At 40.7% G+C, this 26,071-nt stretch overlaps 1 protein-coding gene across 4 annotated transcripts in view; it reads left to right on the top strand.

The window, feature by feature from the left end:
* Positions 1 to 26,071, top strand: part of LOC128689246 (peroxisomal N(1)-acetyl-spermine/spermidine oxidase-like) — a 504,316-nt gene that overhangs the window by 342,771 nt on the left and 135,474 nt on the right. For all 4 annotated transcript variants that reach the window (XM_070086437.1, XM_070086436.1, XM_070086438.1 and 1 more), the window contains exons 12-13: positions 649 to 810; positions 9,034 to 9,277. In XM_070086437.1, the coding sequence (XP_069942538.1) occupies positions 649 to 810; positions 9,034 to 9,277 (406 nt within the window). The remainder of the gene's footprint in view (positions 1 to 648; positions 811 to 9,033; positions 9,278 to 26,071) is intronic.

Below are 26,071 nucleotides of genomic sequence, written 5' to 3' on the forward strand. Positions count from 1 at the left end.
TACTGTCTTCCCCAAAATGAAGTATTCTCAGAATGTGTTGTGTGTGCTAACACCATAAATTGACCTCAACAACGGAAGGACACATGATTCATGTGTCAGCAATGTGGGGTGGCACTCTGGAGACATGGATTTTAGGACTTAATGTGCTGCCGGAGTTTGAGCAAGGGATTCAGGGAAACCTGCAGGCCAGACTTGAGTCCTGGAGATGGGAAGTACATTGTCTGCACCCTGAAGGAGGAGTGTTAATGTTACAGTTTTATAACTGTAGTGTGAGCATGCCTTTGGCAAGACAGTCATGGGGTGAATGTTGAAAGTTTTTTTATTTCAGGCCACCCCGCCTTGGTGGCAAACAGCCTGTGTTAATAAAAAATAAAATAATATAACAATTTATGTTATTAAATTTGTAAACCTTATTTTATCAACACCTGTACTGTTCAAAATCGTACTATGCAAGGTATTGCTGTATTCGAATCATTGAGCACTAATCAAATGTAAAATACAAATACAATTTGATAGAAATACATAATCAAAAGAAAGGCACCTATTGTACAGAACATTTTGGATGAATTAAATTAAATTTACACACCATTGTGCTTAGTGATCCCACATGGAGTTTTGCTAGAGGGTTAATAGTGTAATATTCTACAGGAAACGGTCGTATTGGTGGGCGTGTGAAGACGATAGAGACAGCACCACAGTGTGTTGTTGAGTTAGGTGCTCAGTGGATCCATGGAGAAGATGGTAATGCTGTGTATCAGTTTGCTAGCCCCAGGAACCTCATCCATCATAAGTTGTCTGTAGATGGTAGAGGTGAGTACTGATGTTCAGTGTACTGTGTACATGGTAGAGGTGAGCACTAATATTTAGTGTACTGTGTAAACAGAGGTGAGTACAAATGTTCAGTGTACTGTGTAGATGGTAGAGGTGTGTACTAATATTTAGTGTACTGTGTAGACAGTAGAGGCGAGTACAAATGTTCAGTGCACTGTGTAGACAGTAGAGGTGAGTACTAATGTTTCCTGCAGTTAAAGTTTGTTGAGTTCCATTTTAAATAAGCTCTTATACAACCTTCTATCACTTTATCTGTTATTATTTTGTAGATTCTTTTCTATAACGAACATCTGAAATTTTATTAAATTTTTTAGAATTGGTCATTATGTTCAATAATAGCCCACATGGAGACAGAAACTCAGAAGATTAATTAATCTATGTACATTTTGATTCCCTTCTGGAGTCCTGAAGGGGATCCCATAAGTGGGGGTCGAAATATACAGATCAATTAACCCTGAAATGGTTCAAACGTATATAAATGTTCTTACCGCAAGCATCCCAAATGTATATGTTTTAATTTTCCTGCCTCCAAATTTGGTCCGATTGGCCTGAGATGCCTGGTCAGCATAGAATGGGTCTTAACCCTTTCAGGGTCCAAGGCCAAAATCAGAAGGGGTGCCCCAGTGTCCAAGAAATTTTGAAAAAAAAAAAAAAAAAAAATTTTCTTACAGAATTAAAGAGTATATTTTTGTGAAGGTAATAAAGCAAAAAAAAATTCTGGTCAGTACTTACCGAGATACAGTGGCGAGAATTTGACCCAAAATGACCAGGTGGCGGCAACATCAAAGACTTCCACAAACGCGCATTTCTTTATTTTACATTTTTTTATAGTCTTTTCTTTTCTTTTCTAATTTTTTTCTTTTCCTACTAACATTTGGGGCCTGAGAGACCAATACTGTATATAATGTATATATATAAACTCATTGTATTGAACACAATAACCGCACTAAGGTTATTATCATAATATTGTTTACCACTTTTGTTTATTACAATATATGCACAAATCTTGTATAATACTTATGTTCCATCATATATTTACATATGTACAATCACTGGACATGTTTTTAGAACTGCTACAGCTTGTGGAACTCCTTGAAACAAGGCACCATGCGCAGAGATACTTTACATTCCTCGCACAGAAACCAAGTGTCTTTGCGTCTTTGTTGCCGTCGTTTTGTTTGTGCACAGACAACACATCTCTTCTTAGCAAATTTCCTCTTAGTTGCAGGAAGCTGTATTATGAAGTGATCACCTTCCCTCCTCAAACGCTTGAGTATATCCTGAGGAGTTCGAGGACAGTTTTGTATAGCAGGTGTTGTTACCTGGTATTTCATTATGAGTTGTCTGACAACAGACAAACAAAATTCACCATACGGTGGTCTGTTGCCAGTCTTCACTTGGTACATATTATATGCATTGAGCATTGAAATGTCCATGAGATGGAAGAAAAGTTTCATATACCACTTGTAACTCTTACAAACACAATCAACAAAGCCAATCTGCATATCACGTTTGTCAACCAAGTGCATGTTTTGTGTATAATCAATCACTGTCACTGGTTTTCAAATATGTTCATTAGTCATTCTATCAACTTTGCCACTGTCTTGCATTTCATTACGATGAATGGTTGTCAACAGTGTGACATCTCGTTTGTCATGCCACCGTAATGCCATGATGTCATTGGCAGTAAACACCTGCACCTCATCACCACGAGTGCCTGCATTGAACCTGGGCATATGTTTACGATTAGAATGCACTGTGCCACACACATCTGTCTTGTTCACTCGCAAGAAATCACTGAGTAAAGGGCTTTTGTACCAGTTATCGGTATATAATGTATGCCCCTTACCAAGATAAGGTGCCATCATCCTTCTCACTACATCACCTGAGATACCCAATAACATCCTGGTATCTTTCATTGTTTTACTTCCCGTGTATACAACAATATCCAATACCAGGCCACTGTCACAGTCACAGAGTACAAACAGTTTTATACCAAAGCGTTTCCTCTTGCTCGGTATATACTGTTTGAATGACAATCTACCTTTGAACAAAATCAAAGACTCGTCAAATACAAGATTCTTGAATGAATAAAAGTACATGTTGAAATTTTGTTTGAGATACATAAAAACATTTCTAATCTTGTATAACCTATCACTTCTATCAGGCCTGGTTTTGTCAGAGAAGTGCAACATACGTAACAGTAAGATAAACCTGTTCACTGGAATGATTTCACTGAAGACTGGGTTACAAATTAGCCGATCTGTGGACCAGTATGATTTTATATTATGTTTATAGACATGAGGCATAAGCATTATTGTTGCAAAAAGCAAATACATGTACATTTCTGCAACAGTTGTCTCTTTCCACCGGTGTAGTCTTGACTGTGGTGATATCATCGTATTTGCCATGGTGTACTCAAAATACTTGTTACTTTCCCTGACAATAGTTTCCATCAAGGGCTGGTCAAAGAATAGTTCAAAAAATTCCAGTTCATTGGCAGTAGTTCCAAGGGGACAAGTTGGTTGAATTCCACTTTGAGAGTCATCAAACTGATGGAGCTGGGCAACAAAATTGGGATTTTGCTGCCAATCCCAGATACGGTTTGCTGGTGGATACTGGACATCATAGGCTGGCTGTGCTGGTAGTTGTGGTGGGCTGGTGGCTGACGCTCCGCTTTGTCCTTGAACTGAGGAGTCAGCAGCATGGGTCCCAGCCTGGCTGGCGAGTCATGCATGGCTGTGACACTACCATCACCACTACCACCACCTACTGATGCCTGTGGTCTATCCATGCCAAGTGTAGCCACATCATCCTCACTTTCACTGTCTATTGCTGGTGTAGGGCCACGGGATGTACTCCGGGATGTACTCTGTCCCCTGGGCACTGCATAGGGAACACTACCCGAGTGCATGCGGTGGCGTATATGCCGATGCTTCACTGGTGAATATGTTTCCTCACTATCACTACTCGAATGGTTGTCAAGAGCAATAAAATCACAATCCACGTCACTATCATCATCATTACTGAAGTCAGAGGCCTGGCCACATGAAAATAATAGTTTTCTCTTGCGATGAGGTACAACTGACCGTGACTGAGGAGTGCCCACACCAGAGATAGAAGGTTGAGGATCGTCAGGGTTTTCTGCACTATTATCGATATCCTGGTCATTCCTTTCGGTCACTAACTGATCAAAGCCAAAGAATTCGTCTTCATTTCCACTTCCATCAGATTCAGAACTATCAGATAGGAAGAGGAGAGTCCCAATTTTCCTTAGAGTGAGAGCTACCTTGTGACGAGGCATGGTGGACAAAGGTAACTGAGCCGGCATTCCCACAATGCTATGCGGGTGCCTAGAATTTTTGTATATGGCGCATACACACCATGCAGACATGTTCTCTCACATGTAGGCCTACCAGCCTTTTCGCGCTAAATTTGATTCTGCTATAATTTTGGCGTAGATCTACAGTTTGCACCCTGAACGTAAAACTGTAGATCTATGGCACGGACCCTGAAACGGCTAAACCTCGGTGTGCACCATATTAAAAAAATCTGGAACCCCTTAGTACCTTGTGGGGGTGCCAGTTAAATTGAGTGCGAACTCGAGCAAACAGTGTGGCAAACACCAAGGATTCACTGATGTAATGTCATATTAACACTCCCCATTTGAGAGGAAAGTGATGTTAACCCCAAGTTTAGGGTCTCTCTATCTCTATCTATCTATCTCTGTCTATCTCTGTTTATCTCTGTCTCTGTCTATCTGTCTCTATCTCTTTTTATCTGTCTCACAGGTACACACAAATACAATTATACTTCTTCCTTCTTCCTCCTTCTTCCTCCTTCTTCCTCCTCCTCCTTCCTTCTCCTCCTTCCTTCTTCTTCTTCTATACTCCCATGTATCCAAAACATTGCTGGGACCTATAAACACTTGTATATATTCCTAGACAATAGTAAATGACCAAGACAGGTGTAAATGCCCACCTGTCAATGTGTTTGTGACAATTTGAGTACAATTTCAGTACCTAATATTAGTGTCAGATCTTGGTTATGAAATGCCAAGAACTACAATTAGCTGTCATTATCAGAACATAAAAATTATATAAAATAATATAGAAATGAGAAAAAATGGTATATCGGCAACACTTTCTCAAGCGGCAGGACTTGATGTTGCTGTCAGGTGAGCATTAAGTGCCAACTTTGCAGCCTCATATCTCAGTAAGTAATGACCCTATTTTTTTTTCTTTTAATCCTATAATACTTAGAAAAATTTTCTCTTTATTCCAATGAAAAAAAAAAAATTATTTTTCAGAATATTTGGGGTACAGGGGGAGAGAACGTATATATATGTTTGGACCATTTAGGGGTTAATCCCCTGAATTACTCCCTCCATGTGGGTTATTATAGAGCATTCACATTTTAGTTATGCATATAATATAGTGTTTAGTAGTCATATTGTATGCATAATATAATGTTTAGCATGTAATGTATAACGGGTTTGTTCTGGTAGTATGCAGTGGGTGGTTAATGATAAATCTTCTTCTTCGGAGGCTTCTTCGTTTATTGAAAGGTCGTGGTGGGTACACAGGCTTGTGTGTTTGTGCCCATGGCCCGGGCAGGGCCATCCCATGAGAGAGAGCTGGGAGGCCTTGTGTCTTGCTGCTAGGCCGCTGTGTGAGTGAGGGTGAGGCAAGTCTGGGCATACTGAAGTGGCAAGGCCTATAGGTGGCAGCACCAGCATGGCGCGAAATATGAACTAAGCTGGCAGACAGCATGGGCTGTCTGCGCAGACAGTACAGGCTGTCTACATACACTCGGCCACCTACCGCGCATCGTCCCGACGCGACAATACTGGTAGTAAAAGAAACTCGGTCTCTCTCTCGTAGGAACAGGGCACGGAACACAAAATAAAAACATATATATACATATGGACATGGAAAAAAAAACTTCCTACAGGGAGGGAAGAAAAAAACATGTGGGGTGTGCTAAACATCGTGGTCATAGGCAGTGAGCGTCGAAGGGCATCACTGCACGCCTTCCTGCGTCTGGACAGATACTGCAACATGGGAGACATCGCTGCGGCTGAGCTCTGATGTAACAGGGTACGGTCTCCTCTGGAATGGTGAAGCAGTCATCGGAGGAGTCGCTGCAGGTTTTCACTCAACCTGGGGTACGACATGCTGGTGCCCTCGAGTGAGGCGTTGACAAAACTCAGCAACTGGGCAGGACTTCTGGCACGCGACTCAGGAGGACACTTCTCGACTGGTACTGTCGCTGGGCTGTCACTGCCGGCGAGCGTGGAGCGAGTCGTGGCAGAGACGACTGGGCGAAACATCTGGGAGTCGTAACATCATACACCAGACTGCAGTGAGAGAGCTAGCAGTCAAAGTGGCATCTTTGTGCAGGCTGCTCACTGAAGCTTGTGACACGAGGCTGACACAGCGCCTGCCGACAGGGCTAACTGCGGCTTGGCAAGTGTCATTCGGCAGTTGGAGTTATAGCAGAGATTAGTCTAAGCGTCCCCAGACTTGTTTCTCTACATATAACTGCACTCTGATGGTCTGGAGGTGAAGTGAAACAAATCTCGATGGGAATCGTAGCAGGTACGATTCTGCAGAACATCACGAGCGACGAGCATAAAAGCTTTCTGTACAAGAGGGCTCATATGCTCAGGGCTGAGTAATCAGCTGTCAAACACACTGGTCACACGGGTGACTTAACACAGTGGTGCTACTCAGGTCTGGCTCAGACCTCATTGGACACACGGAAACTTTACACACACTGCGGTACAACATGGCTTAAACTAGCAAATGATGCTTTTCTGTGCATAAAACTGACACTAAGACATATACTAAAATGTGAGAACACTGACTGAGAGGAATTAATTAACACGACATATATCTTCTCTCGATCTTCTCGACAATACTGAAATAATTACTGAACACTCGATGGTGACATCATGTGATGTCAGGCGTGATGTCGCGAGGTGACGTCAGCAGGACTGTGACGTCAGCAGACATCTCGAGGTGACGTCAGGCAGACATTGTGACGTCATGAAGTCGGGCAGCATCGTGGGTGACGTCGATGTGATGCGGGCAGCAGACCACAGCATGTGGCCTGGGACATCTGGTAACTCACGTAGCTCGTAGGTCTATGTGACATCGCCCACACCCACATGGCATCGTGATCTACGTGGCATCGTGATCTACGTGGCATCGCCCACACCCACGTGGCATTGCCCACACCCACGTGGCATCGCCCACACCCACGTGGCATCGCCCACACCCATGTGGCATCGGGATCCACGTGGCGTCGTGATCTACATGGCATTGCCCACACCCACGTGGTGTCGGGATCCACATGTCATCGTGATCTACGTGGCATGCTGATCCACATAGCTTCGAGTGGCCTCGGGCACTCGGATACACAGCTCTGGCAATGAATTCACATGGAAAACAGCAGAAAACACAGCAGAGGGAGTGGGCAGTGGTGAGTGTATGGTAGTGTGGTGGTGAGGAGCGTGGTTGAGTGTATGGCGAGGGAACATCTGGCGGTCCCTCCCCCTCCCACCCACAAACACAGGGAAACACACTGGACGCAGAAATCACCACAAGACTCACCTCTGGCTCGCTGAAACAGCTGTGCTCAGCTGAACAACAACAGCAACATACAAGTGACGCTGAACACGTGACTTGAGAAACAGCATGGGACGCTGTAGCGTGGGGTCACTTACAATTCTCGGAGAATTTCGTCAAATTTCGGCTGGATCCTGCTTGTACCTGTGTCTGGATGCTCAAACGTGCAGACACGACATCAGGATAACTCGTTGAGAGACGGATGCTTCTTGTGTAGGGTGATGAAGTGAAGATGACTTCATACCTCTTCCTTCCTCACTTTGGGCAAACACACTGCTGCGACCACAGCTGCTACCATTTATAATGAGTTTGTTTGGTAGGTGCTGAAAGTGGGGTGTGAAAGATAAACTTCTTCGGAGGCTTCTTTGTTTATTGTTAAGTCGTAGCGGATACACAGGCTTGTGTTGTTGTGCCCATGGCCCGGGCAGGGCCATGCCCACGAGAGAGAGCTAGGAGTAGCCTTGTGTCTTGCTGCTAGGCCGCTGTGTGAGTGAGGGAGAGGCAAGTCTGGGCATACTGAAGTGGCAAGGCCTATAGGTGGCAGCACCAGCATGGCGCGAAATATGAACTAAGCTGGCAGACAGCATGGGCTGTCTGTGCAGACAGTGCAGGCTGTCTACAAATGTCTGTTCCAAAGTTGCTCAATTTTTAACTAGGGAAAAATTCCCTTCTGGTTTCTAACTTCTATTTTTTCTGTCAGCACTAATTATAAAGCTCTAGTTTCTCTCTAGTGACCAGTGCTTTAGTATACAGTATATAATGAAATTGACAGTGCTTCATGGAACAGTATAAGGAAATTGATTCATAAAATATTCAGTGAGAATAAATTTTAAATTATTTAAATATATGTATCAACTGCCCTGGGCAGCTGGAGTGTCTCTTGTGCTCAGTGGTTAGATCTACAATAATGTCTTAGACCCACAAAAAAGCCTCAAATCAGACAAAATGGAAATGACTTAAATCAGTTTACATGGTTCACCTTAATTAAATTACTGTGTAAAATAAAAAATGTTCATAGATCTATCCAGTTATGATGAGACTGCTTATGGCCTATGCAGACTTTAATTAATCTGGCCTTGCTCTTGGGTGTAGGGCACCTCTTATCTCGTCTGTCCTTGTATTTTGTGTAAATAAAGAGCAATGCTCTGCTGCTTGTTAAGTCCTGTCCACAGACCAACACCTGTCAGCTGCAGTCACATAACTGTGCTTGATCGTGTCCACAGACCAACACCTGTCAGCTGCAGTCACATAACTGTGCTTGATCGTGTCCACAGACCAACACCTGTCAGCTACAGTCACATGTAACTGTGCTTGATCCTGTCCACAGACAGACAGACAGACCGCCGCTGCCGCCGCCTCCTCCTCCGCCTCTGCCTCCGCCGCCGCCGCCTCCTCCGCCTCCTCCTCCTCCTCCTCCTCCTCCTCCTCCTCCTCCTCCTCCTCGGTCACACTACTCCTGCTGTCATTGCAACAGACAAAGAACCCAAATAATGTGGTGAAAATTTTCAGGCTCCATTAATATTTTAAAATGAACTGAACACATAATTTAATGTTTCATTTTTTTCCTCAGGTGATTTCTATGCTGAGAATGGCAGACTGATAGACGAGCACCTGGTAACAGAAGTGCTGGAAGAGATGGAGGCGGCAGATGACACCTGCAAGACTTACAACCATAACAGGCAGTTGAAGGAGCTGGCACACCTCTCAGTGGGCGAGGTCTTCCATACAAAGTTCTTCAAGTATCTGGCGTCTTGCAAAAATGATGGAGCATTAAGTTGGAAACTGAAGATGGCTGTGTATTATTGGTGCTTAAGGTCAGTAACTAGAAACAGGATCTGTAACTATAAGCAGTATTTGAAGAATTTATTATTGAGTCCTAACCCTTTCAGGGTCCAGAGGCCAAATTTCAAAGTGTGCACCAGTGTCCAAGAATTTTCAGAAAATAATTTTGTTATTTTTTCTTATGAAATAGTAGAGAATCATTTACTGAAGGTAATAAAACAAAAAGTACGAAATTTGATGGGAAATTGATGAAATTGATGTGTCAGCGATATTTAAGCATCGTCGATTTTGCCGACTTTGACTCTCATTTTAGGCCAATTACATTATTCCAGTTGACCAAATTCTTAGCTATTTCACTAGTATTACTTCTATTCTATCGTATGAGCACAAGAAATCGCCAAGTCAATGTTTCAACCACAAAACAAAGTGATCGGAAATTGGTAATTTGGTCAATTTAATGCAAAGTTCAAAATACTCCAATTTCAAAATAGGGTCCAGAATAAACAATGCAGGCATTCCTGGCACTAAATTTACATTTCCTCTGTTCATTAGTTATGTCTTCAGGCTTTACTGATGAATTCCATTATGATTTTTTATTCACATAATGAATTTTTATTCAAACCAAAAAATAGAAGATTTACTGTTACGCAATATTGTAATAATTGTATAAATAATATCAGCACATTAGACCCACCAGCAGGCATGTATTAGACTTGTGAGGTCATTTGTTTACTCTTGAACATCGGCAAAAATTTAACATTTCCGCTACTTTGAGCTCAGTTTCAAGCCATTTCCTGTACTAAAACCAATCAAAGTCATCTCTATTTCTGTAATATATCTTGCATTCTATCAAATGAGACCAAGAAATCGCAAATACAACTATAAAAAACAAACGAAAAAACACTGCAAAATCATTGTTTTAATCGAAAATTACGGTCTCAGTTTTCTTTCTCTCATTATGCACCATGTGCTGCTAGATTTGTTTTATGTGGTGCACGCATACCACGTAGATGTATTCTCTCATATCTAGGCCCAATTTTACCGCTCACAGCTTATCAGAGTGAGCCGAGCTCATGACGTAGATCTACTGCTTGGACCCTCAACGTAAAGCTGTAGATCTACGGCACGGAACCTGAAAGGGTTAAAGGTTCAAACATCTTGTTTGTTACATATTCTTTAGTAATTCAGTGAGTTAAATACTGTATATTTTTTTATGATTTTAACACCAATATTACTGTATTTCAGTCATATTATTTGCTGTATTTACTGTTTGTTGTTGTTTTTTCATATTGGCTTTGTTGTACAGGCAGACCTCACATAACACAAGGGTAGGTTCTAAAATTGGCATTATATGTAATTTTGTGCTACTTTGTTTAACCCCTTGATTGTCGCAACCCCAAATCCTGAGGTGTCTCCTGGTGTCACAAATTTTCCTATAAAAAAAAAAAAAAAAAATTTATTTTTTCTTATGAAATGGTAGAGAATTTTTTCCCGATTGTAATGACACCAAAAGAATGAAATTTGATGGAAAACTGATGGAATTACACTCTCGCGAAGTTAGCGACCTCGGCGATATTTACAAATCGGCGATTTCACCCACTTTGAGCCCTATTTTTGGCTAATTCCATTGTTCCAGTCGACCAAACTCATAGCTATTTCTTTAGAACTGCATTTTTTCTATCGATTGAGTACAAGAAACTGCCCATTTATTGATTTCAACTACCTAATAACATGGTCAGAAACTTGCAATTTGGCCAGTTTCACGAAAATTAAAATTATGACAATTTCAAAATAGGGTTTACAGTGAACAATGCAGACATTCCTGGCTCTAAAATAACATTTTCTTTGTTCTTCAGTCATGTCTCCAGGCCCCTCTGATATTACTCATGCTTTCTATTTTGAATTTTTATTCAAACAAAAAATAGAAGATTTACTATTATGCAGACTACTGCAATATTGTAATAATTGTATAAATAATGTCAACCCATTCACGACTGCATATTAGAATGGGTACTTGGACATTTATTGGAAAATGACATAATTTGTTTACTTTTGAACATCAGCAAAAATCAAACATTTCCCCTACTTTGAACTCCATTTCAAGGTTTTTTTTATAGTAAAACTAATCAAAATCACCTCTATTTCTATAATATGTTTTCCATTCTATCAAATGAGATAAAAAAAATGAGAATACAACCATAAATACTATACGAAAATAGACCACAAAGTTGGCATTTTAATTAAAAAAAACTGTCGGTATTTTTTTTCTCATTATGCACTGCGTGCTGCAGGATTTTTTTTTATATGGTGTACACTGACCACACAGACCCATTCTCTCACATGTGGGCCTACATCATATGGTGGCTCGTAAGACGTATATATACGACCAAAACAGTCAAAGGGTTAATATGAATAGCACCTGGGAAAAATTGGGTTAGGTACATGACCAGGGACGGGGTCAGAATTTCTGTACTTTGGGGGCTTAGGGATGGCTGTCTGGTTGTATTGGGGAAGGGGGGGGGGCTAGGAGACTTATTTTGAAGCTGCATTATTACAATATTTAGGGGGGCTGAGGGAAATTTGGAAATTTTGAAGCTCTCCAAATTCCTCCATACCCTCCCAGTGCAGCCACTCTTCATGACAGTTCCAGTAAAAAAAAAGCTGAATAAATTTGTTATATTATTCATTTTGTTGAAAACTGTAAAGCTTTTGGCACCTTACATTGTAGATGTTGTGTAGATGTATGTTAACCCTTAAACTGTCCTAACGTAGATCTTTGGTCACGTGCGTAGCACTCTGACCTTGATTTTCCCCCATTTGAAAGCATGTAAAAAAACGAAGATCTATGTTCGGAGCACCCCGAACGTGGATGTAAATCTACGTTTGGACAGTTTAAGGGTTAAGTATCCAAGTCTGTAATAATAACTTACTTCCTAAATAAACTTAATTAATGAGTCCAGTGATTTATTGAATAAACTTGAATAACCCTTTCACTGTCGGTCCCATAATATTATGGCTTGCAAGACAGTGTCAGTCTGGTAATACTATGCCAAAATTCTAGCTGTTTCCAACCTTGCGGGAGATAGCTGGTAGGCCTGCATATGAGAGAATGTGTCTAAATGGTCAGTGTGTGCAGTATAAAAAAAATCCTGCAGAACACAGTGCATAATGAGGAAAAAAACTGACTGTGTTTTTGGTTTAAAACAGCGACTTTACTGTGTATTTTCGTGTAGTATTTATGGTTATATTCTCGTTTTCTTGGTCTCATTTGATAGAATGGAGGACATATTACCAAAATAGAGATTATTTTGAATGGTTTACCGAATAAAAGTACCTTGAATTTGAGCTCAAATTAGAGGAAATGCTCAATTTTTGCTGGTGTTCTAGGGTAAACAAATGTCATTCATCCAATACACATCAACTGGTGGGTCTAATATGCTTTCACAAATGTGCTGATATTATTTATACCATTTTTACAATAATGCAGTAGTCTACATAACAGTAAATCTTTTATCTTTTGTGTGAATAAAAATTCAAAATGGAAAGCAAACATAATAAGGGAGAGGGCTGGAGGCATAACTAATGAACAGAGAAAATGTTATTTTAGTGCTAGGAATGTTTGCATTGTTAATTTGGGACCCTATTTTGAAATTGGACAAATTACCAATTTCTGATCACTTTATTGGGTAGTTGAGATCAGTAAATGGGCATTTTTTGTACACAATCGATAGAACAAAAGGTGTTCTAGTGAAATACGTAACTCTGAGTTTGGTCGACTGGAACAATGGAATTGGCCGAAAATAGGGCTGACGTGTGAATATCGCCAAGACCACTATCTTTGTGAGAGCATAATTCCATAAGTTCTCCATCAAATTTCATACTTTTGGTGTCATTACCATCGGGAAAAGGTTATCATTTCACAACAATTTTTTTGTTTTAAATTCTTCAACACTGATAGCAAGTTTGTGAGCAGGGGTCTTGACAGTGAAAGGGTTAAAACCCTTTCACTGTCAAGACCCTTTGCAAAGTTAACTGTCTTGGCAATTTCACCCACTTTGAGCCCTATTTTTGGCCAATTCCATTGTTTCAGTCGACCAAACTCATATCTATTTCAGTAGAACTTTTGTTTTATCGATTGAGTACAAGAAACAGCCCATTTACCAATTTCAATTACCCAATAAAGTTATCAGAAATTGGTAATTTGGCCAATTTCATACTCAGTTTAAGTAAGGTAAATTTCAAAATAGGGTCCAGAATTAACAATGCAAACATTCTTATCACTAAAATAACATTTTCTCTGTTCGTGAGTCACATCTTCAGGCCCCTCTTATATTACGCTTGCTTTCCATTTTAAATTATTATTCACACAAAAAAAAGATTTACTGTTATGCAGACTACTACATTATTGTAAAAATGGAACAAATAATATCAGCGCATTTGTGAAAGCATATTAGACCCACCAGTTGACGTGTATTGGATGCGTGGCATCATTTGTTTACTCTCGAGCATCAGCAAAAATCAAACATTTCCACTATTTTGAGCTCAATTTCAAGGTACTTGTAGTCTGTAAACTATTGAAAATCATCTCGTTTTCTGTACTATGTCTTCCATTCTATCAAATGAGACTTAAGAAAATGAGAATACAACCATAAATAACATTTGTAAATACACCACAAAGTTACTGTTCTTAACCAAAAACATGGTCTGAGTTTTTTTCTCATGCACTGAGTGCTGCGGAATTTTCTTTGTACTTCGCACACTGACCACTCAGACCCATTCTCTCCCAGCTTTCTCCCACAAGATTGGAAGCTGCTAGAATTTTGGCATAGTGTTATGGGACTTACACTGGCTTGCAAGCTGTAATATTACAGGACCAACAGTGAAAGGGTTAGTAAGTCCAGTAACCTCCTAAGTAAATTTATTAATTTTATATAGCGAGTGTCTGGAATTATTAAATCCAGTGGTAAGCTTGTGTTCAATACCAGTGTTTGATGCAGCTTAGCATTTATTCCTTCCAAGAAAAATGGGCATAATTTTCCATCCAAACAAACCAGAGAGACAGCTAATACACCACTCAAAACTATTATAAATTTAGTACACAATCTTTTCAATATAAAACATCTTTAAAGAGTATTTTAAACCTTTGACTGTTTTGGTCGTATATATGGGGGGTTGAAGAGGGTTGGATGAGTTTTAAAAATGCAGTATTAGAATGTGGGGCAGAAGTTTGTGGTTATAGGAGGGTGGGGGCAGGAGGAAAGAGGAGTGATTGGTGGAATGATGAAGTAAAGGGTGTGATAAAAGAGAAAAAGGTAGCTTATGAGAGGTTTTTACAAAGCAGAAGTGTTATAAGAAGAGCAGAGTATATGGAGAGTAAAAGAAAGGTAAAGAGAGTGGTGAGAGAGTGCAAAAGGAGAGCAGATGATAGAGTGGGAGAGGCACTGTCAAGAAATTTTAATGAAAATAAGAAAAATTTTTGGAGCGAGTTAAACAAGTTAAGAAAGCCTAGGGAAAGTATGGATTTGTCAGTTAAAAACAGAGCAGAGGAGTTAGTAGATGAGGAGATGGAGGTATTAGGTAGATGGCGAGAATATTTTGAGGAACTTTTAAATGTTAAGCAAGAAACAGAGGCAGTAATTTCATGCACTGGTCAGGGAGGTATACCATCTTTTAGGAGTGAAGAAGAGCAGAATGTAAGTGTGGGGGAGGTACGTGAGGCATTACGTAAAATGAAAGGGGGTAAAGCAGCTGGAACTGATGGGATCATGACAGAAATGTTAAAAGCACGGGGGGATATAGTGTTGGAGTGGTTGGTACTTTTGTTTAATAAATGTATGAAAGAGGGGAAGGTACCTAGGGATTGGCGGCGAGCATGTATAGTCCCTTTATATAAAGGGAAAGGGGACAAAAGAGACTGTAAAAATTTTAGAGGAATAAGTTTTCTAAGTATACCAGGAAAAGTGTACGTTAGGGTTATAATTGAAAGAATTAGAGGTAAGACAGAATGTAGGATTGCGGATGAGCAAGGAGGTTTCAGAGTGGGTAGGGGATGTGTAGATCAAGTGTTTACATTGAAGCATGTATGTGAACAGTATTTAGATAAAGGTAGGGAAGTTTTTATTGCATTTATGGATTTAGAAAAGGCATATGATAGAGTGGATAAAGGAGCAATGTGGCAGATGTTGCAAGTATATGGAATAGGTGGTAAGTTATTAAATGCTGTAAAGAGTTTTTATGAGGATAGTGAGGCTCAGGTTAGGGTGTGTAGAAGAGAGGGAGACTACTTCCCGGTAAAAGTAGGTCTTAGACAGGGATGTGTAATGTCACCATGGTTGTTTAACCCTTTGACTGTTTCCGACGTATAAATACGTCTTACGAGCCAATGTTTTTGACGTATTTATATGCATAAATTCTAGCAGCTTCAAATCAAGCAGGAGAAAGCTGGTAGGCCCACATGTGAGAGAATGGGTCTCCATGGTCAGTGTGCACCATATAAAAAAAATCGGGGAGCCAGTGGTGCATTGTGGGAATGCCATTTCAGTTGTCCTTTTTCAGCATGTCTAGCGGTAAGAAATATGTGATTCCCCAGCAAATCTGGGACTCTTCTCTTCCCAAGTGATGCTCTAACACAGACGGAAGTGTCAGTGAAGATCAATTTCATGATTTGGAGGAGTTTGAGACCAAAAGCAATGGAGGAGGAGGAGGGGAGGAAGAGGAGGAGGAGGAGGAGGAGGAGGAGGAGGAGGAGGAGGAGGAGGAGAAGAGGAGGAGGAGGAGGAGGAGGAAGAAGAAGATGTAATAATATTGTTCCCTTGAAGCAAGAAAAAAAAAAGTCCACCCCATGACAGTGACAAGATAAGGGGAGATAACATCTGATAAGAGCTGACTTTGATGAGCGTAAACGAGGGTAGAGCTGATAAGGAAATATTACATGACCATCGCCCTCCCTTTGTTTTTGCTGGTACACAAACATTTGTCTGTCTGTCTATTTGTCTGTCTGTCAAGCTCCCTGTCTGTCCATCTAGCTCTCTGTCTCAGAGAGAGCCACAAGACTGTGTCATCACGTTTACTCACATCTTCAAGCAGAGTATAGCACTTTGTCTGGATTTCTTGGGTTATCCTAGGTAATTTACACTATGTATACTTGTATTTATGTGTACCTGTAAGACAGAGATAGGCAGACAGATAGAAAGAGAGACAGATTGAAAGATATAGAATGAGGGAGAAAGATAATTAGAGAGAATGGAGGAGGGGAAGCAGCATCCGACCCCATTGTTTTGACAGGCGGGAGGGGGAGTGAGTAATGAGACAATATGTCACTTTGACAGCTGCCGACTTCTGACTCAAAACAATTATAAGCCACACACTCGCACACAAGACAAGGAGGAGGAGAAGGAGGAGGAGAAGGAGGAGGAGAAGGAGGAGAAGGAGGAGGAGAAGAAGGAGGAGGAGGAGGAGGAGGAGGAGAAGGAGAAGGAGGAGGAGAAGGAGGAGGAGAAGGAGAAGGAGGAGAAGGAGAAGGAGGAGAAGAAGGAGGAGGAGGAGAAGGAGGAGGAGGAGAAGGAGGAGGAGGAGAAGGAGGAGGATGATTGTTTGTTTGTTTTTGTAAACAAGTTTTGTAAACAATATATTGATAATTATGTTTGTGTGCTTATTGTGTTGTATACAACGAGTGTATATATGTACATTGCACCTTACTTTGGTCTCATAGGCCACATAAGTTATGTGAAAAAATAAAATAGTGAAAAAAACAAAAAACCTTCAATTACAAGTAAACTAAAGTTTACCGGGTGAGCGGCAGTCGCCGCTGTTGCCATACGCAGCTCATTTTCTGCAAACTTCACGGCTCTATATCTCAGTAAGTACCAATGGCAAAAAAATTTTTTTGGACTAAAACACTCAGAAAAATAATCTTAACATTTTCATAAGAAAAAATATTTTTTTTTTTTTTGTTGAATATTTGGCGACATAGAATGACAGTTTCAGAGAGCGGCCTGAAACAGTCAAAGGGTTAATATATTTATAGATGGGGTTGTAAAGGAAGTAAATGCTAGGGTGTTCGGGAGAAGGGTGGGATTAAATTTTGGGGAATCAAATTCAAAATGGGAATTGACACAGTTACTTTTTGCTGATGATGCTGTGCTTATGGGAGATTCTAAAGAAAAATTACAAAGGTTAGTGGATGAGTTTGGGAATGTGTGTAAAGGTAGAAAGTTGAAAGTGAACATAGAAAAGAGTAAGGTGATGAGGGTGTCAAATGATTTAAATAAAGAAAAATTGGATATCAAATTGAGGAGAAAGAGTATGGAAGAAGTGAATGTTTTCAGATACTTGGGAGTTGACGTGTCGGCGGATGGATTTATGAAGGATGAGGTTAATCATAGAATTGATGAGGGAAAAAAGGTGAGTGGTGCGTTGAGGTATATGTGGAGTCAAAAAACGTTATCTATGGAGGCAAAGAAGGGAATGTATGAAAGTATAGTAGTACCAACACTCTTATATGGGTGTGAAGCTTGGGTGGTAAATGCAGCAGCGAGGAGACGGTTGGAGGCAGTGGAGATGTCCTGTTTCAGGGCAGTGTGTGGTGTAAATATTATGCAGAAAATTCGGAGTGTGGAAATTAGGAAAAGGTGTGGAGTTAATAAAAGTATTAGTCAGAGGGCAGAAGAGGGGTTGTTGAGGTGGTTTGGTCATTTAGAGAGAATGGGTCAAAGTAGAATGACATGGAAAGCATATAAATCTATAGGGGAACGAAGGCGGGGTAGGGGTCGTCCTCGAAAGGGTTGGAGAGAGGGGGTAAAGGAGGTTTTGTGGGCAAGGGGCTTGGACTTCCAGCAAGCGTGCGTGAGCGTGTTAGATAGGAGTGAATGGAGATGAATGGTGCTTTGGACCTGAAGATCAGTTGGAGTGTGAGCAGGGTAATATTTAGTGAAGGGATTCAGGGAAACCGGTTATTTTCATATAGTTGGACTCGAGTCCTGGAAATGGGAAGTACAATGCCTGCACTTTAAAGGAGGGGTTTGGGATATTGGCAGTTTGGAGGGATATGTTGTGTATCTTTATATGTGTATGCTTCTAAACTATTGTATTCTGAGCACCTCTGCAAAAACAGTGATAATGTGCGAGTGTGGTGAAAGTGTTGAATGATGATGAAAGTATTTTCTTTTTGGGGATTTCCTTTCTTTTTTGGGTCACCCTGCCTCGGTGGGAGACGGCCGACTTGTTGAAAAAAAAAAAAATATACGTCTTATGAGCCAATGTGCTTGACGTAGATACACACCTACCATCCGACTTACGACCGAGTTCGGTTCCGAGAAACCGGTCATAAGTTGAAATGGTCGTAAGTCAAACTTTACTACTGAATATCAACAAAACATTTTTGTAATGACTTTATTTTATTGTTTTATTTTGGTATTTCAGGTTTTACTTTACTTTTTATGTTGTTAGTACAGTGGACCCCCGCATACCGATTTTAATCCGTGCAAGAGGGGTCATTGGTATGCGAAATAATCGGTATGCGAATGAATTTTCCCCATAAGAAATAATGGAAATCAAATTAATCCGTGCAAGACACCCAAAAGTATGAAAAAAAAATTTTTTTACCACATGAAATGTTAATTTTAATACACACAAACTGAAAAAGGCATGCACACTTACATGACACTTACTTTTATTGAAGATCTGGTGATGATTGATGGGATGGGAGGAGGGGAGAGAGAGTGTTAGTGTTTAGAAGGGGAATCCCCTTCCATTAAGACTTGAGGTGTCGAGTCCTTTTCTGGGGTTACTTCCCTTCTTCTTTTAATGCCACTAGGACCAGCTTCAGAGTCACTGGACTTCTTTCGCACAACATATCTGTCCATAGTGGCCTGTACCTCTTGTTCCTTTATGACTTCCCTAAAGTGTTTCACAACATTGTCAGTGTACAGGTTGCCAACACGGCTTGCAATAGCTGTGTGAGGGTGATTTTCATCAAAAAAGGTTTGCACTTAAAGCCACTTTGCACACATTTCCTTAATCTTTGTAGTAGGCAACTTCTTCAATTTCTCTCTCCCCTCCTCTGAACCAGTTTCCTCAGGTCTGGCCTCTTGCTGTTGAAGTTGATCTATCAGCTCATCAGTGGTTAGTTCTTCATTGTCCTCCTCCACCAACTCTTCCACATCCTCCCCACTAACCTCCAACCCCAAGGACTTTCCCAATGCCACAATGGATTCCTCAACTGGCATAATCCTCTCAGGGTTAGCCTCAAACCCTTCAAAATCCCTTTTGTCTACACATTCTGGCCACAGTTTCTTCCAAGCAGAGTTCAAGGTCTTTTTAGTCACTCCCTCCTAAGCCTTACCTATAAGGTTTACACAATTGAGGATATTAACCCTTTGACTGTCGCGGTCGTATATGTACGTCATAGGAGATACTGTGTTTGACATATCTATACGCATAAATTCTAGCGGCTTCAAATCAAGCAGGAGAAAGCTGGTAGGCCCACATGTGAGAGAATGGGTCTCCATGGTCAGTGTGCACCATATAAAAAAAATCGGGGAGCCAGTGGTGCATTGTGGGAATACCATTTCAGTCGTCCTTTTTCAGCATGTCTAGCGGTAAGAAATATGTGACTTCCCTGCAAATCTGGGACTCTTCTCTTCCCAAGTGATGCTCTAACACAGATGGAAGTGTCAATGAAGATCAATTTCATGATTTCGAGGAGTTTGAGACCAAAAGCAATGGAGGAGGTGGAGGAGGAGGAAGAGGAGGAGGAGGAAGAGGAGGAGGAAGAAGAGGAGGAGGAAGAAGAGGAGGAGGAAGGAAGGAGGAAGAGGAAGGAAGGAGGGAGGAGGAGGAAGGAGGGAGGAGGAAGAAGGAGGGAGGAGGAAGAAGGAGGAAGGAGGGAGGAGGAAGGAGGGAGGGAGGAAGGAGGGAGGAGGAGGAAGGAGGGAAGGAGGAGGAGGGAGGGAGGAGGAGGGAGGGAGGAGGAGGAAGGTGGAAGGAGGAGGAGGAAGAAGAAGAAGAAGAAGAAGAAGAAGAAGAAGAAGAAGAAGAAGAAGAAGAAGAAGAATACCTAATACCTAATAATAATAATATGTAATAATATGTTCCCTTGAGGCATGAAAACAGTTCACCCCATGACAGTGACAAGATAAGGGGAGATAACATCTGATAAGAGCTGACCTTTGATGAGCGTAAACGAGGGTGGAGGGAGGGGGGCAGCTGTCCATCTGTCAAGAGCCAGGAGGAGGAGGAGGAGGAGTAGAAGGAGAAGAAGGAGGAGAAGGAGAAGGAGGAGGAGGAGGAGGAGGAGGAGGAGGAGGAGGAGGAGAAGATGACGACGAACAAACATTTGTCTGTCTGTCTATTTGTCTGTCTGCCAAACTCCCTGTCTATCCGTCTAGCTCTGTCTCAGAGAGAGCCACAAGACTGTCATCATCACGTTTACTCACATCTTCAAGCAGAGTATAGCACTTTGTCTGGATTTTTTGGGTTATCCTAGGTAATTTACACTATGTATAGTTGTATTTATGTGTACCTGTGAGACAGAGATAGACAGAGAGAGAGATTGAAAGAGATAGAATGAGGGAGAAAGATAATTAGATAGAATGGAGGGGGAAGCAGCATCCGACCCCATTGTTTTGACAGGCGGTAGGGGAAGTGACTAATGAGACAATATGTCATTTTGACAGCTGCCGACTCCTGACTCAAAACAATTATAAGCCACACACTCGCACACAAGACAAGCTTGCTGAAGGGTGATAATAGCAGTTTAATGAAAGTATCTAGTGACTATATATGTGTATATATATTATAGAAACCAGAAGCAAGAAGGGAAGGCAGGAATGAAGGAAGGACTAAATGAAAGGAAGGAAAAAAGTAATGAAGGACAGATGAAGGAATGTAGGAAGAGAGGTGGAATGCCCTCCAGGTAGCCTCCAGGTAGGAAAGGAATGAAGGAAATTAGGAAGGAATGATGACACACGACCATTTACCTAGGATAACTACATAACACAACTGCCTGCTAATACTTAGAAGAAAACTGCTCAGACGAGGTGTTTTGTCTTTGCACATAAAAAAAAAAATTCAACAAAAATGCACACACACTGATTTTATGTGTGAGAGTGTAAAACACCATTGTGTATGACACCATGTTTTATGTGTGAGAGTGTAAAACACCACTGTGTATGACACCATGTTTTATGTGTGAGAGTGTAAAACACCACTGTGTATGACACCATGTTTTATGTGTGAGGAGTGTAAAACACCACTGTGTATGACACCATGTTTTATGTGTGAGGAGTGTAAAACACCACTGTGTATGACACCATGTTTTATGTGTGAGGAGTGTTAAACACCACTGTGTATGACACCATGTTTTATGTGTAAGAGTGTAAAACACCACTGTGTATGACACCATGTTTTATGTGTGAGAGTGTAAAACACCACTGTGTATGACACCATGTTTTATGTGTGAGGAGTGTAAAACACCACTGTGTATGACACCATGATTTATGTGTGAGAGTGTAAAACACCACTGTGTATGACACCATGTTTCACAGAGTTCCACAAGCTGCAGAACTTCTAGGAATATGTTCAGTGACTGTATATTGGTATATATATTATAGAACAATAGTAATAAAAATTTTTTTGTATTGTTTGTTTTTGTAAACAAGTTTTGTAAACAATATATTGATAATTATGTTTGTGTGCTTATTGTGTTGTATACAACGAGTGTATATATGTACATTGCACCTTACTTTGGTCTCACAGGCCACATAAGTTATGTAAAAAAATAAAATAGTGAAAAAAACAACAAACCTTCAAATACAAGTAAACCAAAGTTTACCGGGTGAGCGGCAGTCGCCGCTGTTGCCATACGCGGCTCATTTTCTGCAAACTTCATGCCTCTATATCTCGGTAAGTACTGATGGGAAAAATTTTTGGGGGGGACTAAAACAATCAGAAAAATAATCTTAACATTTTCATAAGAAAAAATCATTTTTTTTTTTTTGAATATTTTGCGACACCAGGAGACACTTCAGGATTGGGCCTTTCGACAGTCAAAGGGTTAAAGTGCTCTCTCCAAAACTCTCTTAGAGTCAGTTGAGTTTCTGAGGTCACTACAAAGCACCTTTCAAACAGAGCTTTTGTGTACAGTTTTTTGAAGTTTGCAATAACCTGCTGGTCCATGGGCTGCAGGAGAGGAGTGGTATTAGGAGGCAAAAACTTGATGTTAATGAATTTCATGTCCCCATAAAGTCGCTCTGCCACGTCTGTAAGATGACCAGGGGCATTGTCTAACACCAGGAGGCACTTAAGTTCTAATTTCTTTTCAGTTAGGTAATCTTTCACATTGGGGGCAAATGCATGGTGTAACCAGTCATAGAAAAAGTCCCTAGTGACCCATGCCTTACTGTTTGCCCTCCACAGCACACACAAATTCTCCTTGAGGACATTCTTTTGCCTGAACGCTCTGGGAGTTTCAGAGTGATACACTAATAAAGGCTTAACTTTGCAATCACCAGTAGCATTGGAACACATCAACAAAGTAAGCCTGTCTTTCATAGGCTTATGTCCTGGGAGTGCCTTTTCCTCCTGAGTAATGTAGGTCCCGCTTGGCATTTTCTTCCAAAACAGGCCTGTTTCATCACAATTAAACACTTGTTCAGGTTTCAGTCCTTCAGTCTCTATGTACTCCTTGAATTCATGCACATATTTTTCAGCCGCTTTGTGGTCCGAACTGGCAGCCTCACCATGCCTTATCACACTATGTGTGCCACTACGCTTCTTAAATCTCTCAAACCAACCTTTGCTGGCCTTAAATTCACTTACATCAGCACTAGTTGCAGGCATTTTTTTAATTAAATCCTCATGCAACTTCCTAGCCTTTTCGCTTATGATCGCTTGAGAGACGCTATCTCCTGCTAGCTGTTTTTCATTTATCCACACCAATAAGAGTCTCTCAACATCTTCCATCACTTGCGATCTTTGTTTCTAAAACACAGTTAAACCTTTGGCAAGAACAGCTTCCTTGATTGCCTTTCTGGTGCCCACAATAGTAGCGATGGTTGATTGGGGTTTCTTGTACAACCTTACCAGGTCGGCGATACGCACTCCACTTTCATACTTATCAATGATCTCTTTCTTCATCTCTATTGGAATTCTCACCCTTATTGCTGTAGGGTTGGAACTAGAAGCTTTCTTGGGGCCCATGGTCACTTATTTTCCAGAAACAGCTCCGAAAACACTGTAATATACGAAATATTCCGATTGTATGCTTGGATGTTACTGCGGAGGCTGACTGGTAAACAATGCCACCGGCGGCACATGTGAGGCTGGCTGAGGGCGCACATTGGACGCGTCTCGGACGAACATCGGTGAGCGGGTTTTTAAGCAGTATGCGAGGCAAAATTTTTGCGATTAAAGCAAGCGGTATGCGGATTAATCGTTATGTGATGCCAACGGTATGCGGGGGTCCACTGTACTGTATTTTATACTGTAAGGTTTAGGATAAACACTGTATACAACACAAATAGTTGTTTATTTCCCAGAAAGTTGGCATAAAAAACACGGTCATAAGTCGAGTGGTCGTAAGTCGAGCAGGTCGTAAGTCGGATGGTAGGTGTACTAAAAAATTCTAGCGGCTTCAAATCAAGCGGGAGAAAGCTGGTAGGCCCACATGTGAGAGAATGGGTCTGTGTGGTCATTGTGCACAGTATAAAAAAATTCCTGCAGCATGCAGTGCACAGTGAGAGGAAAAAAACTCCGACAGTGTTTTTCATTAAAATGCCGACTTTGATGTGTATTTTCATAGAGTATTTGTGGTTGTATTCTCATTTTCTTGGTTTCATTTGATCGAATGGAAGATATATTATGGAAATAGAGATTATTTTGATTGGTTTCACTATGATATATTATGGAAATAGAGATTATTTTGATTGGTTTCACAATTATTGCAATAATGCAGTAGTCTGCATAATAGTAAATCTTCTATTTTTTTGTGTGAATAAAAATTCAAAATAAAAACCAATAGTAATATAAGAGGGGCCTAGAAACGTGACTGATGAACAGAGAAAATGTTATTTTAGTGCCAGGAATGTCAACATTGTTCATTCTGGACCCTATTTTGAAATTGGCATATTTTTTAATTTGCATGAAATTGCCAATTTCTGACTGCTTTATTGGGTAGTTGAAATCAGTAAATGGGCATTTTCTTGTACTCACTCAATAGAACAAATGGAGCTCTCAAGAAATAGCCATGAGTTTGGTCGACTGGAACAATAGAATTGGCCAAAAATCGGGCTCAAATTGGGCGAAATCACAGATTTATCAATATTGCTGAGATCACTAACTTCCTGAAAGCGTAATTCCATAAGTTTTCCATCAAATTTTGTACTTTTGGTGTCATTAGCATCAGGAAAATTTCTCTATCATTTCATAAGAAAAATAATTTTTTTTTTTTAAATATTTTGCGACACTGAGAGACTCTAGGATTGGGGTTGCGACAGTCAAAGGATCAAATAGTATTTGTCTTTCTAACTTCAGTCAAAAATTTTTCTTTTATTATCTTATTCTAGATCACCATTAAAACCTCTAGGTAATGGATTTTTATTTAACGCATTTTGGAAATTGTGGACAAAAAAGAAATTGCTGAAAATATGCTTGAATCATTGGACAACATGGAAAAAAAGTTTGTAATTCAAGATTTTGTCTGTAGTGTCCATTTGTCTTCGGAATCAATGGTTAAGTCCAGTGATTCTGACGTTTGTCCTATACAGGCTAGTGCATCCACGTCAAGGATCTATCTTTCATTGTTCTCCGAGTCTTAGGCTGCCTGAGTCAGTTTATTTTTTGTTCGCTCATGCATGCACTCGTGATTCAGCCTCCAATTTTCCCTTGATTTACAGTGTTTTGCGTGATTTTATTAAACTACTAAGAACCCATAGGCCACGGTTTATGGCACTTCGCTTCTTGGCTATTCGCTAATATGGCAGTTTCAGTCTTTTTTTTTTTTTAAGCAAGTTGGCCGCCTCCCACCGAGGCAGGGTGACCCAAAAAGAAAGAAAATCTCCAAAAAGAAAATACTTTCATCATCATTGAACACTTTCACCTCACTCATACATAATCACTGTTTTTGCAGAGGTGCCCAGAATACAACAGTTTAGAAGCATATATAAAGATATATAACATATCCCTCCAAACTGCCAATATCCCAAACCCCTCCTTTAAAGTGCAGGCATTGTACTTCCCATTTCCAGTACTCAAGTCCGGCTATATAAAAAAAAACCGTTTCCATTAATCCCTTCACTAAATATTACCCTCCTCACACTCCAACAGCTCATCAGGTCCCAAAAACCATTCGTCCATGGGTTCCATATCTCTCTGGATTCTGTCTTCAAACTTTTCAGAGTTTCAAGCATTTTAAAGTCATTACATGAATTTTTTTTTTCAATACACTGGTCATCTACTGAGACAGGGTGACCCAAAAGGAAAGAAATACTCACCATCATTCAACACTTTCACCATCATTCACACATAATCACTGTCTTTCTACAGCTGCCCAGATATGACAGTTTAGATGTCACTTCAAACAGTCAGTAACCCAAACCCCAGGACTCAAGTCTGGCTAACTGGTTTCCCTGAATCCCTTCACAAAATATTACCCTGCTCACACACTGACAGCTTGTCAGGTCCCTAAAACCATTCATCTCCATTCACTCCTATCTAACATGCTTACACATGCCTGCTGCATGTCCAAGCCCATTTAACACAAAACCCCTTGTACATCTTCTCTCTGTCCTTTCCTAGATTGACCCCTACCTCTCCTCCCCCTTCGCTAC

Source organism: Cherax quadricarinatus, chromosome 18, assembly GCF_038502225.1.
Source record: "Cherax quadricarinatus isolate ZL_2023a chromosome 18, ASM3850222v1, whole genome shotgun sequence".
NCBI classification, from domain to species: domain Eukaryota; kingdom Metazoa; phylum Arthropoda; class Malacostraca; order Decapoda; family Parastacidae; genus Cherax; species Cherax quadricarinatus.